This window comes from Acomys minous, assembly GCF_964271855.1.
Source record: "Acomys minous genome assembly, chromosome: 10".
NCBI lineage: Eukaryota > Metazoa > Chordata > Mammalia > Rodentia > Muridae > Acomys > Acomys minous.
The window spans coordinates 76482023-76498480 of record NC_140491.1 but is presented as its reverse complement, the minus strand read 5'-3'; the positions used below and the strand labels follow the sequence as shown (position 1 = coordinate 76498480).

At 40.5% G+C, this 16458-nt stretch overlaps 2 protein-coding genes across 6 annotated transcripts in view; both read left to right on the top strand.

Moving 5' to 3' along the window:
- PPP6C (protein phosphatase 6 catalytic subunit) overlaps positions 1-9069 on the top strand; it is a 29066-nt gene extending 19997 nt beyond the window's left edge. The window contains exons 4-7 of the mRNA XM_084798163.1: positions 1339-1480; positions 5818-5897; positions 6059-6268; positions 8280-9069. Of these exons, the coding sequence (XP_084654289.1) occupies positions 1339-1480; positions 5818-5897; positions 6059-6268; positions 8280-8528 (681 nt within the window). The 3' untranslated portion in view covers positions 8529-9069. The remainder of the gene's footprint in view (positions 1-1338; positions 1481-5817; positions 5898-6058; positions 6269-8279) is intronic.
- Positions 9070-13884: 4815 nt separating this feature from the next.
- The window catches only part of SCAI (suppressor of cancer cell invasion), a 108550-nt gene continuing 105976 nt past the window's right edge, over positions 13885-16458 (top strand). Inside the window, exons 1-2 of one of the 5 annotated variants that reach the window (XR_014782427.1) lie at positions 13885-15264; positions 15824-15868. Coding sequence is in view for 3 of the 5 variants with exons in the window: in XM_084798162.1 (XP_084654288.1) it covers positions 15212-15264; positions 15824-15868 (98 nt within the window). In the remaining 2 variants the exon portion in view is untranslated. The remainder of the gene's footprint in view (positions 15265-15823; positions 15869-16458) is intronic. The other 4 variants (XM_084798162.1, XM_084798160.1, XM_084798159.1 and 1 more) reach the window with 4 other exon arrangements.

Here is a 16458-nt window from a genome sequence, read left to right as displayed (position 1 = left end):
GACATCCTTGCTCACCGGTTCTTCAGACGGTTTCATTCCTCTGGAACTCCTTAAGTATGCTAGGCTGGCTCTCGGCAAGTCCCAAGCTTTTGCCTGTCTCTACCTTCCCAGTGCTGGATTACCAGCACATGGCACCAGGCCTCATTGTTACTATGTAGGTTCTGTGGATTGAATTTAGGATTGAATTGCAAGGCAAGTATTTTATCCACTAAGCTATATTCCCAGTCTGTTAATGAAAAAAAATTTTTGAAGATTTATTGATTTTATGTGTATCAGTTTTTTTGCTTGCATGTATGTTAGTACCACATGTGTGCCTTGTGCCAGTGGAGGTCAGAAGAAGGCACTGGATCCTCTGGAACTTGAGTTACAGTCGGTTGTGAACCACATGTGGGTGCTGGTAATTGAACCCAGGCCCTTTGCAAAAACGAGTTCCATTGCAAAGTTCTCTTTCACCTTCTTAGGTATTAATATTTTACATTTTTAAAAATTTTTATTTTATGTATATGGGTGTTTTGCCTACACATATGTCTGTGTACCACATGCATGTTTGGTGCTCATGGAGGCCATAAGAGGGTGTCAGATCCTCTGGAACTGATGGTTGTTAGCTACCATGGGATGCTGACAATAGAACCTGGGTCCTCTGGGGAAACAGTCAGTGCTCTTAACCACTGAGTGACCTCTCCAGGCCCATATTACTATTTTTACGGCTATTTTCTGAATTATTGGCCTAAATCAGATATTAATTACATGTGTGTAAGTAGTATCATATATATATGTAGGTTTTTTTTAAGATTTATTTTATGTACATATATGAGTGCTCTATCTGCATGTACACCTGCAGGCCAGAAGAGGGCACCATGTGGAAGTTGAACTCAGGACCTCTGGAAGAGCAGACAGTGCTCTTAACTACTGAGCCATCTCTCCAGCCCTATATGTAGATTTTGCTTGGTTTTGTTTCTTTGTGACGGGGTCTCTCTGTGCTGTCCTGGCTGACCTGAAGCTCTCTAGTAGACCAGGCTTATTCCCCACTTTATTGCTTTGAGAAAGTAATTTCTCATTGAGCCAGAAACTCTGTGAATTTCAGTAGGCTGGCCATGTGGCCAGCTCCAAGGTTTCACCTTCTCAGTCCACAGGGTTTGGATTGTAGGCATGTGCAGCCATCTTTTTACATGGGTACTGGGGACTTGCAGCTTCTCATGCTTGTAGAGAAACAGCTCCTGTTTCTAAATAATTTTTTAAGACATTATTTTTTAAAAACAATGTTCAGCTCTTTATTATTGTTCTTTTGGGCTATTACAGCTATTGTATGGTTTGTAACTGTAAACTTTTACTTTACAGGGTGATTTTGTAGACAGAGGTTACTATAGTTTGGAGACCTTCACTTATCTTCTTGCACTAAAGGCTAAATGGCCTGATCGTATTACACTTTTAAGAGGAAATCATGAGAGTAGACAGATAACACAGGTGTATGGATTTTATGGTAAGACCTTCTTTTTTCTGATTCTGAGTGGTATTTTACTTTGGGGGAGGGGAAGTTGTACAAATCATATATGTACTTTGTTTTTATTTTCTCCTTTACTCCACGTTTCCCCCGGTCAACTGAAAATCTTCCCATATAGTGAAAGGCTGACGCTTTTACCAAAACTTTGGTATACACTTTTCCAAATTAGTGTGAGAAAAATGTAATCTTAAATTTCCCACTTTGGAATCACTTTGAGTGCTTTTCTAAATTGCAGATGGTGGATCTGTGAGCTGACGCAGTAAGGCACTTGCTACTAAGCCTGGTAGCCTGAATTTGTTTATCAGGCCCACATGGCGGGTGGAGGGGGATCAACTCATGAATGTTGTTCTCCAACCCCACGCGCGTTTTCTGTGGCATAACTCCCAGTGTATGAAAAATTTAATAAAAAACTTTAAAGATTATTGTATTATTTTCAGTTAAGTCTAGATTTGTATATGTGTGCATTGTGGGTACATGTACATGAGTTCGGGTGTTCTTAGAGTCCACAGGCATTGGGGTCCTCTGCACCTGGAGTTACAGACAGTTATGAGTTGCCTGATGAGATTCTGGGAATTGAACTTCAGTCTACAGCAAGGAGTCGTAACTACTGAGCTATCTTTCCAACCCCAATTTTTAAAAAAATTTAATGTAGATTACTGGGTCTTTAAACCAGAAATCAAATTATTTCAGCATAAGACCCTAGAATCTCCTGAAGGTAGATGTGATATGCCCATTCAGGACTGGAGTTGTGTCTACACGTGTCTCCTGCCACCCTCCACCTTTCCCTATTCTTTGTTTTGGTCAGTGTGGAACAAATCCAGAGCATATGCACACTAGGCAAGCACTCTACTACTGAGCTTTATCCCCAGTCCTTCCTTAATACTGTGTTCTGTGCTTAGCCTTTTTACTTCCTTAATCCTTTGGTTGTTCTGTTTGTTTTCGACAGGATGTCTCCATAAAGACCCATAGAGGCCCAAAGCTCCCTAGGAGTCACTGTCCTCCTGCCTGATCTTGATCACATGATCTTTCTGTGGCAGCCTCCTGAATGATAGGATTTTGGAATATTTGAAAAACATGAGAGTTCATATATTTTATATATATTAAATTTTGTACATCATATATGGTATATAGTCTGAAAATAATTTGTATAATACAGATTAAGTAAACCAACTACCTCAAATCATCATCTGTAAAGTCTGAAGCTTTGACCACCACCATGACACTCAAAAGTTTGAGGTTTTTGATACTTTTTGTTTTTAATGTGCCAGGCACATGCCCGGGGCATACAAGCTAAGCATGCTGTCACAAAGAAATCTGAAATGCTAAAGAGCCCAAACATTTTTTTCTTTTTACTTTTTTCCCCCCTTTGTTTCTGGAATTTTGAGACAGGATTTTGCTACATAGATCTGGATGGCTGGATCTTGATGCATGGCCTAGGCTGGCCTTGAACTTATATGACAGTCTTCCTGCAAGCCTTAGCTGCTTAGATGCTAGGATTAGCAACCTGAGCACTCGGATGGGGTGAAATATTTCAGATAAGGCATATGAAACATTTGTTTGTTTATTTGAGGCAGGATCTCATTCTGTAGCTCAGGTTGGCCTGGAATTCACTATGTGTCGCAGATTAGCCTCAAAATTCAGTAATTCTCCTGAATTAGTCTTCCAATTGCTGACTGGACATACATTTATTTGTTTGCTTGCTTGCTTGCTTAGTTATTTATAGACAGTTTCATTTTGCAGCCCAGGCTGGTCAAAAGTTAGTATCTGGTCCACAATGGCCTTAAAATTGCCTTAGCCTCCCAAGATCTGGGCTTATAGATGTGTATCCCATGTCTGGTGTGATGCTTTGTTTGCTTGTTTTGGGTTTGCTGTTGTGGTTTGGTTCTGTTTGGTTTGGTTTTGGTTTTTCGAGACAGGGTTTCTCTGTGTATCCTGGCTGTCCTGGACTCACTTTGTAGACTCACAGAGATCCGCCGCCTCTGCCTCCCAAATGCTGGGATTAAAGGTGTGTACCGCCATGCCTGGCTTGTTTTGTTAAGTCAGAGTCTCTCTACCAAGCCCTGGCTATCCTGGAACTCACTAGATATACCAGCCTGGCCTTGAACTCATAATTTGCCTGCCTCTGCTTCCTAGGCCCTGAGATTAAAGGGGTGTGCCATGCTGTCCAACTTTTTTTTCCCCAAGAAATATAGAAATAAACATTTAAAATACTTGGGTGCATGTGTACATGTACTTGTATAACCCTGCACCATGGTCATGTGTGAAGATCAGACAACAATTTATAGGAGTTGATTCTTTTCTTCAACCATGTGGGTTCTGGGGGCTGAACTCAGGTGGTCAGACTAGGTGCCAAGGATATGGATTGCTATCCATATCTTTTTTTTTTTTTTTAATTTTGTGTGTGTGTGTGTGTGTGTGTGTGTGTGTGTGTGTGTGTGTGTGTGTGTGTGTTTTACCATACTCAACTAATGTGTCCCTGGATGTCCTAGAAGTTTGTATGCAGACCACCTTGAAATCCACCTGCCTATGCCTCCTGAGTACAGAAATTGAAGGCATGTGCCACATCTGGCTGTTTGTTTGTTTGTTTTGCTGGACATGTGTCTCCATGCCTTTAATCCCAGGCAGAGACTGGCGGATCTCTGAGTTCAAGGCCACCCTGGTCTACAAAGCAAGTTCCAGGTCAGTAAAGGCTCTGTTACACAGAGAAACCTGTCACCAAAGGAAGAAAAAAAAAAGATTTGCGCATTTTTATTTCATGCATAGTATTAGTACTTGCATGTATCTCTGTGTATGAGACCTGAATTCTGGGACCTGAATTCAGGCCTTGCAAGAACATTAAATGCTCTTAAACACTGAGCCATCACTCCAACCTCCCAGTTTTGTTTTTTTTAACAGCTTCCCAATATTTATTTTTAGCATGCTTCCATTTTGACTGAGGTCATTTATAGAATTTACCATGCATGTTATCATCTTGATGCTTAGAAACTTTGATTTTTTTTTTTTGCAGTATTTTAAATTTTATTCTTAGATTATGGATACTCAAAAGCAAGGGGGTTAGAGAGATGGCTCAGAGGTTAAGAGCACTGGCTGCTCTTCCGGGGGCTTTTATTTACATTTATTTGTGTAAGTATCTGAGTATGTAGGTGTGCACACATATGTTTATGCTCTCCCATGAGTGTCTGTGAGGATGTTGAAGCTGGGCAGTGGTGGCTCATGTCTTTACTGTCAGCACTCAAGAGACAAAGGCAGATAGATCTCTGAGAATGTATGTGCATATCTCTGTGTGTTGGTGGAGGTCAGAGGACAACGTAAAGGAGTTGGTCATCCTCTGCTGTGTGGATTCTGGGGTTCAAAGTCAGATCACCAGGCTTGAAGGCAAATACCTTTAACTGGCAAGCCATCTTTCTGGCCCTTTGTAATACTCTGACTCTAATCAGTTCTGCCTGTTAGAATTTGACTATATGTCAGCATTTAGTTGCAGTTTTCATAAGATCTCTCAAGAGACAACTTTACCCTGAGAAATGTTCCTATAATTAAGGATCTTCTAACTTAATTTGATTTGATTATGCTCCTAGAATAAGGCAGTCATTTTAAGGAAATGCAGTTTTATAGAATTACTTGGCATTAATGTAACTGACCAGAGCATTTGATTTGGAGTATGGAAATCAGTAATTTGCTTTCTCTCGATAGGATTTTGGTTAATATTTCCAACTTTTATCTTAGAGTCATTCCTGGAATGAAAAGGATTATAATTTCTTTAGAGGGACATAGGTTTTAAAGATTTGTTTATTTTTATTTTATGTCGGTAAGTGTTTTGCCTGAATGTTGATGTGTACCACATTGTACCTGGTGCCTGCAGAAGCCAAAAGAGTATAAGATCCATTCACAGGAGTTACAGATAGTTTTGAGCCATGTCACTGCTGAGAACTGAACCATTGTATTCTATAAGAGCATCAGGGGATCTTAAAGGCTGAGCCGTCTCTCCAGCCTTACTGTGTGTGTGGGTGTGTGGGTATCTGTCTGTCTGTCTCTGTGTGTGTATCTCTGTGTGTGTCTGTACATGTATGTACTGAAGATTGACCTTGGGCTTTACACATGCAAGGTAAGCACCTGCCCCTGAGTATATTCCAGTCTTCCTTAGGATATGTGTATTGTTACATAGTAGACTTCTTTTGGCTCTATATTAAAGGTCTATTAAAGATAAATATGCACCGTAATTTTCTGCCCTAGATTAAGGTGAATTTCTTTTGTAACAAAGGTCACTATAGCATTTTATGTTTATTTCATTAATAAGGACATTTCTAATTTTTTCACAGATGAGTGCCAAACCAAATATGGAAATGCTAATGCCTGGAGATACTGTACCAAAGTTTTTGACATGCTCACAGTAGCAGCTGTAAGTTTATATAAATCTCTTTGGAGCCTCAAATATTTTTCTTGCCAATAATATTACATATATTTATCAATTGTAGCTGTTTATTTAGTTTTAGTATTTATTGTTGAATTGAGACATGACTAAATTTGAGTTTATTATCCTTTATTGTTCTTTTTTGCTAGTTAATAGATGAGCAGATTTTGTGTGTTCATGGCGGCTTATCTCCTGATATCAAAACACTGGATCAAATTCGAACTATTGAACGAAATCAGGAAATTCCTCACAAAGGAGCATTTTGTGACCTGGTGTGGTCAGATCCTGAAGATGTAGACACTTGGGCAATCAGTCCTAGAGGAGCAGGTTGGCTTTTTGGAGCAAAAGTCACTAATGAGGTAAAGCTAACTTTTTTTGGGAAAGTAGTTCTTTGATTGGTTAAAAAAAAAATAATGGTGTCTCAGATATCAAACTCGTAGCTTAATTTGCTAAACTTATGGTTGCTTTGGGTATCCGATTTCTACTTTAGTTGATTGATTTGTGCTCCCTGAATGGTTCAGTGAGATTATATAGTGAAAGAACCTGTTCCAGCATTAACTACTTATAGTATTAAAATAATAGTTAAATAACAGGATCACCAGTCTTCTGATCCTAGTTGAGTTCAAATTCCATTTTACTTGTTTTTGTTTTTGTTTTTTTTTTCCTTAAAACCAATTTTTAACTTGTTGGTTTGTCTTTTGAGACAGGGTCTATATAACCCTGATTGTCATGAATTCACCATGTAGACCAGGCTGGCTTCAAACTCACAAAGATCTGCCTGCCTCTGTGTCCCCAGTACTACAATTAAAGATGTGCACCACCATACATGGCATAATCTTTATTTTTTATTTCTGTGTATGGATGTTTTGCCTACATCTAGGTCTTTGCATCATATGCATGAAGTACCTGAGGAGGCCAGAAGAAGGTGTTAGATCCCTTGGGACTAGAGTTACAAGTGGTTGTGAGCTACGGTGTGGTGGTTGGGAATCAAACGTGTATCTTCTGGAAAAGCAACCAGTGTTCTTAACCACTAAACCATCTCTCCAGCCTGAGTTCAATTTTTAAAGTAACATACATGAGCAAAGAGAATTCAGTGTTGGAACAACATTGGAACATACTGAATCTCCATGGCTGGATAAAAACAAGAACCATGAGGATGAACAATTAGACAATAATACTGTGAAAATAACTTACTGCTTACAATTTACAAAGCATTATCATCACAGTCTTTGATTTTGATAATCTACAGTGCTGGCTACAAGAGTATAACAATTTTAAAATTTAGAAACTATTTGCTAAAACTTCAGGGTAAATAATTTACAAATACGGTATATGCAGAAATTCTGACACCTACTATTTTAGGACTCCAGCTTTATCAAATTATGAACCTACTTTCCCTATACATATATAAAACAGTGCACACATCAAAACAGCCATAAACAAACATATTTGCAAGTAGCATTCACACACACAGGGATGATACTCTGTCGAGATTGTTACAACATAATGAGGTTATAGAACCAGGTGCTGGGGCCATTGGTTTGTCCTCACTTATGGAAGGACTTTACCCAGTCTGAACCTTTTCCTCTTTGGCTTGCAAAGAAGGATAATCTCTTTGTGGCTTACACTAAATTCTCACATAATAAGACTGATAGTAATGTTATTATTAAGTTGTTAAATAGAAAACCTTTGTTTCATAATTGATAGTAATTATGTAATTTTTCCCTTAGAAATTTCTTTTTTTCTTTGATACAGTTCATGCTAGATAGTCTGGTGTGGCCTCAAACTCTTGATCCTCCTAGCAGTTTCTGTAATGTTTTTTGGTTTTTCGTTTATTTAGTGTTTTGTATGCATGTAGTGGAGGGACAACTTGTGGGAGTCAGTTTTCTCCTACCCTGTGGATTCTGGGATCAACATTTTGTTATTGGGCTTAATGGCAGGCACCTACCTATCTACCTAACACTGTCGTCATCATCATCATCATCATCATTACCACCACCATTATTATCATCACCATCATTGCTACTACTACTTATACTACTACACTGCTACTACTACTGATTTAAAGATGTACTGTCTCTGTGTTGCAGTGGTTAGTCTCAAACTTGAGGACTCAAGTGATCCTCCTACTCAGCCTCCCAAGTAACTGAGAATACAGGTGCTAATTACTGTACACGCCTCAGAAACTTCAAATCATGGGCTATGTACTTCAGAATAGATAAAAAGAATGGCTAAAATAACTCTGGAAATTTTGCATATGACTACAGAGTGGGGTTTAGAATTATGATAACTTCATTCATGATACTTGATGCTTGCAGTGGTTATTAAGTAGTCGGATGGAATACTTAACAAAGCCTTTCTAAATTTCAGTTTGTTCATATCAACAACTTAAAACTCATCTGCAGAGCACATCAGCTTGTGCATGAAGGCTATAAGTTTATGTTTGACGAGAAGCTGGTCACAGTGTGGTCTGCTCCTAACTACTGCTATCGCTGTGGAAACATTGCTTCCATCATGGTCTTCAAAGATGTCAATACGAGAGAACCAAAGTTATTCCGGGCAGTTCCAGATTCAGAACGTGTTATTCCTCCCAGAACCACGACGCCGTATTTCCTTTGAGGCCTCTGCCATCCTGCTGGCCCACTTTTTGCCCTCTTTTACCCCAACTTTCTTGTACTCTCTACAATATACTTTTTATTGAGCACTTTGCTGCTGAAATGCTGCCTCTTGCCTTTTTTTTTTTATTTTAAATTATCTAAATTTATTGTTTGTTATGGTGTCAATAGCAGTGTTTTCTATCAGTTGTGTCACTCATCCCATCCCCACCTTGGACTTGTTTGAGAAGACCTGAGAAATGTCTTAATACTCATTGCTGCATGTAGCTCTTGCTTATTTGCTGTTCTGGGGAGACAGGAAGCGTTTCCCTTTTTTAAAAGCCAATTGACAATTACATGGAAATCCTCCTTATTTGTATCACCCAGCCTTCTGTTTTTGTTTGGTAGGGTTTAAGAAATTTCAGCAGCAAAGTTGTCCAGTGGGCAGGATGGACTGCATATGCCTGAGTCGTGTACCCTTTGTCCCGGCTGTAAACTTCACTGTCCTTTGTTGGATGATAATTTGATGTTTTAAAAGGGTATAAAATAAATTGGTCTAAAGGGCTGCCCTCCTTGTTGTGTTTTTAAATTTTAGTTTAAAAATGCTACAGCTATGACTTTGTACATTAAGATAATTGTACTGATCTTTTTTCAGATTTCTTGTATATTTTAATAAAGTAATCTTAAAACCCAGATAGGTTAAGTGTTAAGAAATTTTAAACAACTTACATTGTTAGCTGAAAGTTACTTTTTCTTTCTTTTCTTTTTTTGTTTTTCTTCTTTGTTTTCTTAAAAGATTTTGACCCTTTGGTTGAGTCTAAAATTTCAATTGAAATTCAATATTTTTTTAAAAAATCACTAAATTGTGCCTAAAAAACATAACTGCCATATTAATGTTTTGATTTCTATCCTCTATAGTAATAGAAAAAAGATTTAATACTTGTAGCACTGATGTGTTGATTTGATCCCAGCTGAGTAGAATGTGCTCGGTCCAGTTTACAGTCTGTCATGAGTATCATCACATAATCACACTGACTTTTCAGTAGCAAGCAGTCTCTCGCTGTAACCCTTGACCTTAACTTTTACAAACTGTTAGTTTTTAATTGCAATTTTAAAGGCTGAAAATCAAAACCCTTGTGTTTGTGAACTATAATCTGAAGCAGATTATTTAAAGTGTGGGAAGAAACAGACTGTTCTGTGTGAAGGTCTGTCATAACCATATTTCAGCTTTGTGCGTGGGATTTGAGTATCTAAAGGGTTATGATGATCAGTTCTTGATATGTAATTGTCCACTTAATAAGGACAAGTATATCATTATCTCTTATGACTGTGGTCATAGATGATATCAGAATGTACCATCTTGTGAAATTGTTGGTATCCCTTTATGACTATAATTATTTTTTTGTCATCCCAGGAAACCGTGTGAAGCCGATTGATAAAGCACTTTAGCATCTGTTCAGGTAGTTTTAAAAAAACAACTTTTCCCCTTCAGGATAAGAACTTCCAGGTTATCTAAAAATGCAATAAAAAAAATCTCAATAGTCTAAGCTTCTTGGCAAATAATCTTTCATCAGGGTTTCTTTTACTAAATGAGCACAATATTGTGTTAATTTTATTTGTCCCCAACCACCCAGCTCCTTGTATAGTTTTTAATCGTGTAGTTCTATGAAAGAAGTGGCTGAGACATTTGCTGCACACACTTGACCTAACAATGGGTCAGTAGCTTTGTGTTACTGTCCTAACCCCAGTGTAATTCAGGTGGAAAGGTATTTTTATCTCACAGGAATATGTAGCTATGTATTTTACTAATTGTGAAACACTGGAATTAATGATGCAGACAACTTGGTGTGGTTTTTTAACAGCTCTGCAGTATTTCCTTGTTCGTGTTACCATAAATTGTATTTAATTGCTTGCCCTCCACTGCTTTTAAGTTGTATCAGTAAAACCAGCAACTCTCAGTCCCCTTTCCACTTCACACTCCTTAGCTTAGTTGATGTGGTTGTTTTCATTCTCCTTGTGATGTGACTTATTTTCAAGTCATGGTGTACTGCATTTGTTTGTTACTAGCTGGGCATGTGCCAATAATATTCTGTCCATTCCTTAACTGCCATCTCTGTTTTGCCTGACTTTTCTTCAACTGATAATGGCTTTAGGGCATGGAAAAGTAGTTTTTACTTTTAGTTTTAGACCTGTGAAGGAAAGAGAGCGAATGTATTGGACTTTGTAAGCCTGAAAAAGAATACTTGGATCCCTCTACTAAACAAGGGCTATGTATTATACAGAGTAATAGTGTGGTGGGAAATACTTGCAAGCCAGAGATCTGTAGGCGAGGCAATCTGCTACTCCCTGTATCTAGGCCGAATGTAAAATCCCTTATGTTGTATCAATGGAGCTAAGAACTATTTTTATTTGCCTGTGATATACTTGGTTTCTAATAAAGTGTCCTAGGCTCCAGTGAGAATTGTCTACTTGGAATTGCCATTTCCTCCCTTTCTTCATTTGGCTGATAGACTCTATGGCTAGCTCTCCAGAGGTCAATGCTTCTCCTTGAGGAATCTCGCTTCTTTAAATGTGTTCGCTCGGGCGTGACAACATCTAATATGCAACCTGTATCAACTCCTATTCCATCTGGATGTCTAGAACTGTTGGAAGATTTTGACATCTTAAATGCTGAGTTTTGCTTTTGAAATAAGATTCAAAATGTTCGTTGCATTTAAGATCTGTATGTGTTTGCTCTGTAACCCCAGCTCTGGGTATTGAAAAATGCCTGTACTGTGAAAGCCTTCTGTTGTCAGAAGTAGAATCACTTTGTCATCTTAGAAAATTGTGTACAGCGTTGAAGAGATTTAACTATAAGATTTATCTACAAGAATCCAAATTTTTCAATGTCATTGTTTTTTAAATGCTAATGTTTGTAAAGCACCTCTAGTTCTTTGAATGAAAGGTGCTACATTCCTTTGGTGTCAATTAATAAAAAGATTATAGGAAGTTTGTGAAAAAATAATTTTATCTAATGCAGTCTGTAGTATTCCCTGAGAAGGTAGCATTTCATATACTTTATGTTTTCAAAGAAATGCTTACTCTTTCACTTCGTCGTGTGACAGGTAAACAGAGCTAGCTTTTTCCTGCATTTGCTTACGGGCTAAGTGTTCAAGTTTCTTAAAAGCACTATTTATTGTTCCAACCTAGATTCTGTGCCCAAAACTCTTTCAACTGTGTATTATAGTGTGGTAATAATAATGAAAGATATGATAATCAAAAAGAAACATTTGAAGAGTCCCTTAAAATGATGCAATTTCTCTTTCATCACATGATTATGTACTTTTCTCACAAGATTAAGCTAATGCTTAGATTACTAACATAGTTCTTAATTCAACAATATATGAGGTTTATACACAACTTCTTCTATGAGTTTCAACAAAAAATATTTATTTCATAGTATATGCCACTCTGTGAGTACCTGATAATGGTTCTCAGCATTTTGTGAGTAAACAAGAGTGGATTTTTAAAATCTAGAATGAAGCATTTTAGGTAGATGCTAATCGTGTCCTATTTTGCCATGCTGAGGAATGAACCAGGGCCTTGTGCATGCTGTGGAAGCTGTCTACCACCGAGCCATGTTCCTACCCGGTGGAGGTGCGGGGAGGAGCCTGGTAGTTTTGAGACAGTTTCTCACCATGTAGACCACACTGACCTTGCCAAGATCCCCATGGCTGTGCCTTCCAAGTACTGGGATTAAAGACGTACACCACCATGGCAGCATGTGTCTTACGGCACTCTTGCTATGGCTCTCTGCCTATGCTGCCCAGCCTAAATGAGGAAATGGGATTGGAGAGGACAGGTAACTTTTCACGGTCACACAGGAGAACTGGAACTTGAACCCCCTGGAGGGCACACCACAGTGACAAGCCTTTTATTTTAAGTGCTATTGGTTTTTTTGCAGCTGTGTGACCCTGAACAAATTGAATTCTCTGGTCTTTTATTTCTGTTATAAAAGGAATATAGTAAAGTTTATTACAGTATTAAAAATAGCACCCATAACTTGCCCAGTACTTGGCTCACAGTTGCTATATTGAGGATCCAACCAAAATCGGTGTGGTTAGGAAGAACCCAGTGAAACATAGTTGTTAACACTGTAGTTTTAAGGGAGAAAAAAATTATTTGTTCTACATGTATGAATGGTTTTGCCTGAATTGATGTATGTGCAGAGTTGAGAAGAGGGCCTCGGAGGTTAGGTATGATTGTGAGGCACCATGTTGGTGCTAGGCACTGAACCTAAGACCTCTGCAAGTGTAGCCTTTTAAGTACAAGGAATTCGGAGGAAGAATTTGATGCAGAAGGAAACATGGATTTCATGGGCTGGAGTTATATAGGCTCTGCATGTTTTATATAAGAGCCCAGAAGCTGAGATGATAGAACTTGGACACGACATGAAGGATACATTTTAGGAAGGCCCAACAACTAGGAGCTGCATTGTCTATTATTCGGAGAGGACTGGCCAATCATGAAAAATGTTGAACAGTAGCAGGAGGATTTTAGTAAAAATGCCATGAATGATATTTCAAGATTTTATCAGGACCCCTCCACCCGAAAATCCTTAATTCTTGCTGGATTGATAATCTAAATGGAAATAAGATAAACTGGGATGGTTAATGGCTCTGGGGCCCTAAGATTACATCATTTGGGGGAACAACAGATGTTTTGATAATATTTTCCCTAGTCAAAGCCATTTTTAATTTTTTCATAACAGGGCTGGAGAGATGGCTTGAGTGGTTAAGAGGACAGGTTTCAGGAGAAGCCTAGGGTTCAGTTCCCAACACCCACATGGTAAATCATAGCCTGCAGCTGCAGTCTCAGGAATCCTACGTGTGCACCAGGCATGCTTGTGGCACACAGGCTGCACATGGAGGCAAACCACCCATACACATACATAAAAACTTAAAATTCCCATAACATCTGGAAACATGATTCTGGGGATCTTAGGCTACATCCTTAGTAGTGGGCTAGCAAGGTAGTGCAGCAGATTAAGGTGTTTGCCACCAAGCCTGGTGACATGATTTTGGTTCCCCAGGACCCACATGGTGAAAAGAGAGAACTGACTCCCACAAATCAATCATCTTCTGGCCCCCTGTATGTCCTAGTATTCACACACATAACTTACACTCACTCTCCCCTCTTTCCATCCCTTCCTCCTCCTCTCTCTCTTAAATGCAGTAAAAGTAGCTCCTCGGCAATGCAAAAATAAAATCGCACCAGAACTTGCAGCATCCCATTATTTCATAAGAGGAAAACCATTTCAGGATCGAGGATGAATACAAAATGAACCATTTAGGAATAAAGGAGAACTTGCACCAAATACATTTGGTTCTGTGAAAACTTAGTATCTCAGTATTTGGGATATTGTCCATTTATGGACATTTGTGAGATATTTCTCTTCATGCATTTTTATTTTCTGTTGTGTGCAGGTGTGTATATCATGTTCATGTGGAGGTCAGAGAGTCTTTGAGAGTCTGTTCCTCTGTGGGTTCCAACATCAGGCTTGCTTGAACAGCAAACACCTTTCACTCTGCTGAGCCATATCTCTTCCACTGCATTAGTGTGTGTGTTTTAACAAAATGTGTGCTAATAAAATGAAAGCAGCTCAGGAGAGTTTTATGCCTTCTCTCAAATCTGGCAGGAAGAAATGAACTTAGGATCTGCCAGGCAGATTTGCATAGAAATAAATATGTACGTTATAACTCATCTTAAAAATTATAATATTCAAATGCAATACATATAACATCTGCTATATTTTCAAAGATAGTTCTTTGTTAGAGCAGAATAGGAGAGGTTATTAATATTTATTGTACTTACATGGTGGTGGTTTTGCATTGCTTGGGTCTGTAAAAAATGCAGTGAAGTTTATACTAAAAATGATTAGCTGGTGTAGATTTTGGAATCGTCTGCAATGGCATAGAATAGCTAGTTTACACAAGAAGCAGTTCTTTTTAGGCTTCTCAAGATGGGATACGTTTCTTGTATTGCAATTGGTTCTTTTTGCAGTGCAGTTTCTTTTTTCGTGGAAATTAAAATTCTCGTGCTTTCTTACAACCTTGCACCCAAGCTTAGCATCTTTTCTGCAGCCAAACCGTACTTTATATTGTTGGATCCTCTTTGAAAGGTAGCACTGGGCCGCCGGAACTGCATTCGAGGTGATTCAGAACGACTCTTATCAAGGAGAGCTGCTTTGCCTTGGAACTTCTGGATGTATTTGAAGAAAGTGCTGTGCTTCATTTTGGTTCTGGAGCAGTGCGGAGGCGAGGAGATTAGCAGGTGTCTGGGATGCAGGATGCTAACCAAAGAGAACCTGCAGGCAGGTGTCTGGCGCTGGCGATGCAAGTTCCCCTTTCTGGCACACGGAGGCGCTCGGGGCTCCTCACGCTTTGCTAGCAATCTCTAAGGCTTTTTGCCGCTACCTGCAGTCTCAACCAAACCTCTGGCTGGGCCTCTCGGAATGTGACGGCCCGAGCGTCCAATCGGCGGCCGGACTTTCAGGAGCACTGTCGTTGTAGCCAATAGAAACCGAGGAGGGGGCGGGCCCCGCGGCAAGTCTGGCCGAGGCGCGAGGCCCTCCTCCCGTTTCTCCGCCTACTCCAGCCTCCGCCGCTTCAGCTTCCCGAGCGAGCCCTGCGGCCGCCGGAGCATCTCCCGCGGCGGAGCAGGAGCCGGATGGTCAGAGGAGCCCGGCAGTCCCAGCAGCCGCGGAGTCGCCTGGCCCCCAGGTGGGGTGGGCTGCGTTGCGAGGCGGAGGCTAGGGGCAGGGCCAAGGCAGTAGTGGGCCTGGGGGTGGCGGCGGCCGAGGTGTCGGGACGCCGAGCCCTGAGGGGGCGGGGGTACTGGCACGCAGCGTCTCGGGGGCGCCGAGGGCGAGCAGCTCTTCGGGGCGCGAGCGAGGGCGCGCAGGGCTGGAGCAGAGGGCGCGCGACCCACCGTGGGGCCAAGGAATGCGGTGGGGGGGACCGGGGCTGAGGGGCGGGGCCGGGGCCGAGGGGATCGAGGGGGCCTGCGGCTCTGGGCAGACAATGAGGCCGACGGGGCGGGAGGTTTAGGGTAGACGAACATTGGGGCGGGGAACCGAGGGCATTTGGGGACCAGTGAGTCCCGGGTTGCTTAGTCGTGGGAGGGGAGGGAGCTCGACTTGAGGGGCTTGTAAGGTCAGGGTAGACACAGCCAACCTGTGGTCAGCCTGTGGCCCCAGAGGGTGATATGTGGAGTGCCCCACAGGCAAGGCGAGGCCAAGGCTGTACACTTAGTTACGGGTCTCATTTGTTTGGTATATAGACTGACTGGCACAGTGGAGAAACCACCTCGAAAACGGAAAAGCAGGTAAGGCAGATGCCTTCCTCTCCTAGCTTCGTGATTTTCTGTTTGCTTGGCTGCCTCTGTGCTGCATAATTGCATGGTCAGTAGATGAAGTTTCTTATTTAGGTTTTTTTTTTTTTTAAGTAAATGCGACCGCATGGAAGGTATTCCCTTTGAGGACTTAAAATTACCACCACCACCACCACCACCACCCCTTTGAGGTGTATGATTCTGGAAACATGGAAAATTAAGGAAACCAGCTTTCTACTTGAATCATAATTTCAACTTCTCTGGCATCTCTATAACAGAGATGTCATTAAACAGCTGCAGTGTGCCAAGTGTTGTTTACAGATTCTCTGTGTGTATTATTTCCTTGAGGCACAGTTTTGCAGAAGAGGAAACTGAACCACAGAGTGGCCAATGCTTACCCAAGATCACACATCTAATAAATGATAGAACTAGGATTTGAATCCAGGCATTCTGACTGCAGAATTTATGCTCTTTATACTGTAATGCTTCTAATAAATTTACAGTTGAAAGTAGCCCCCCACCCACAGCACGTTCTCGGTCTCTCTCTCTCTCTCTCTCTCTCTCTTATATAAAGTCTAATAAAC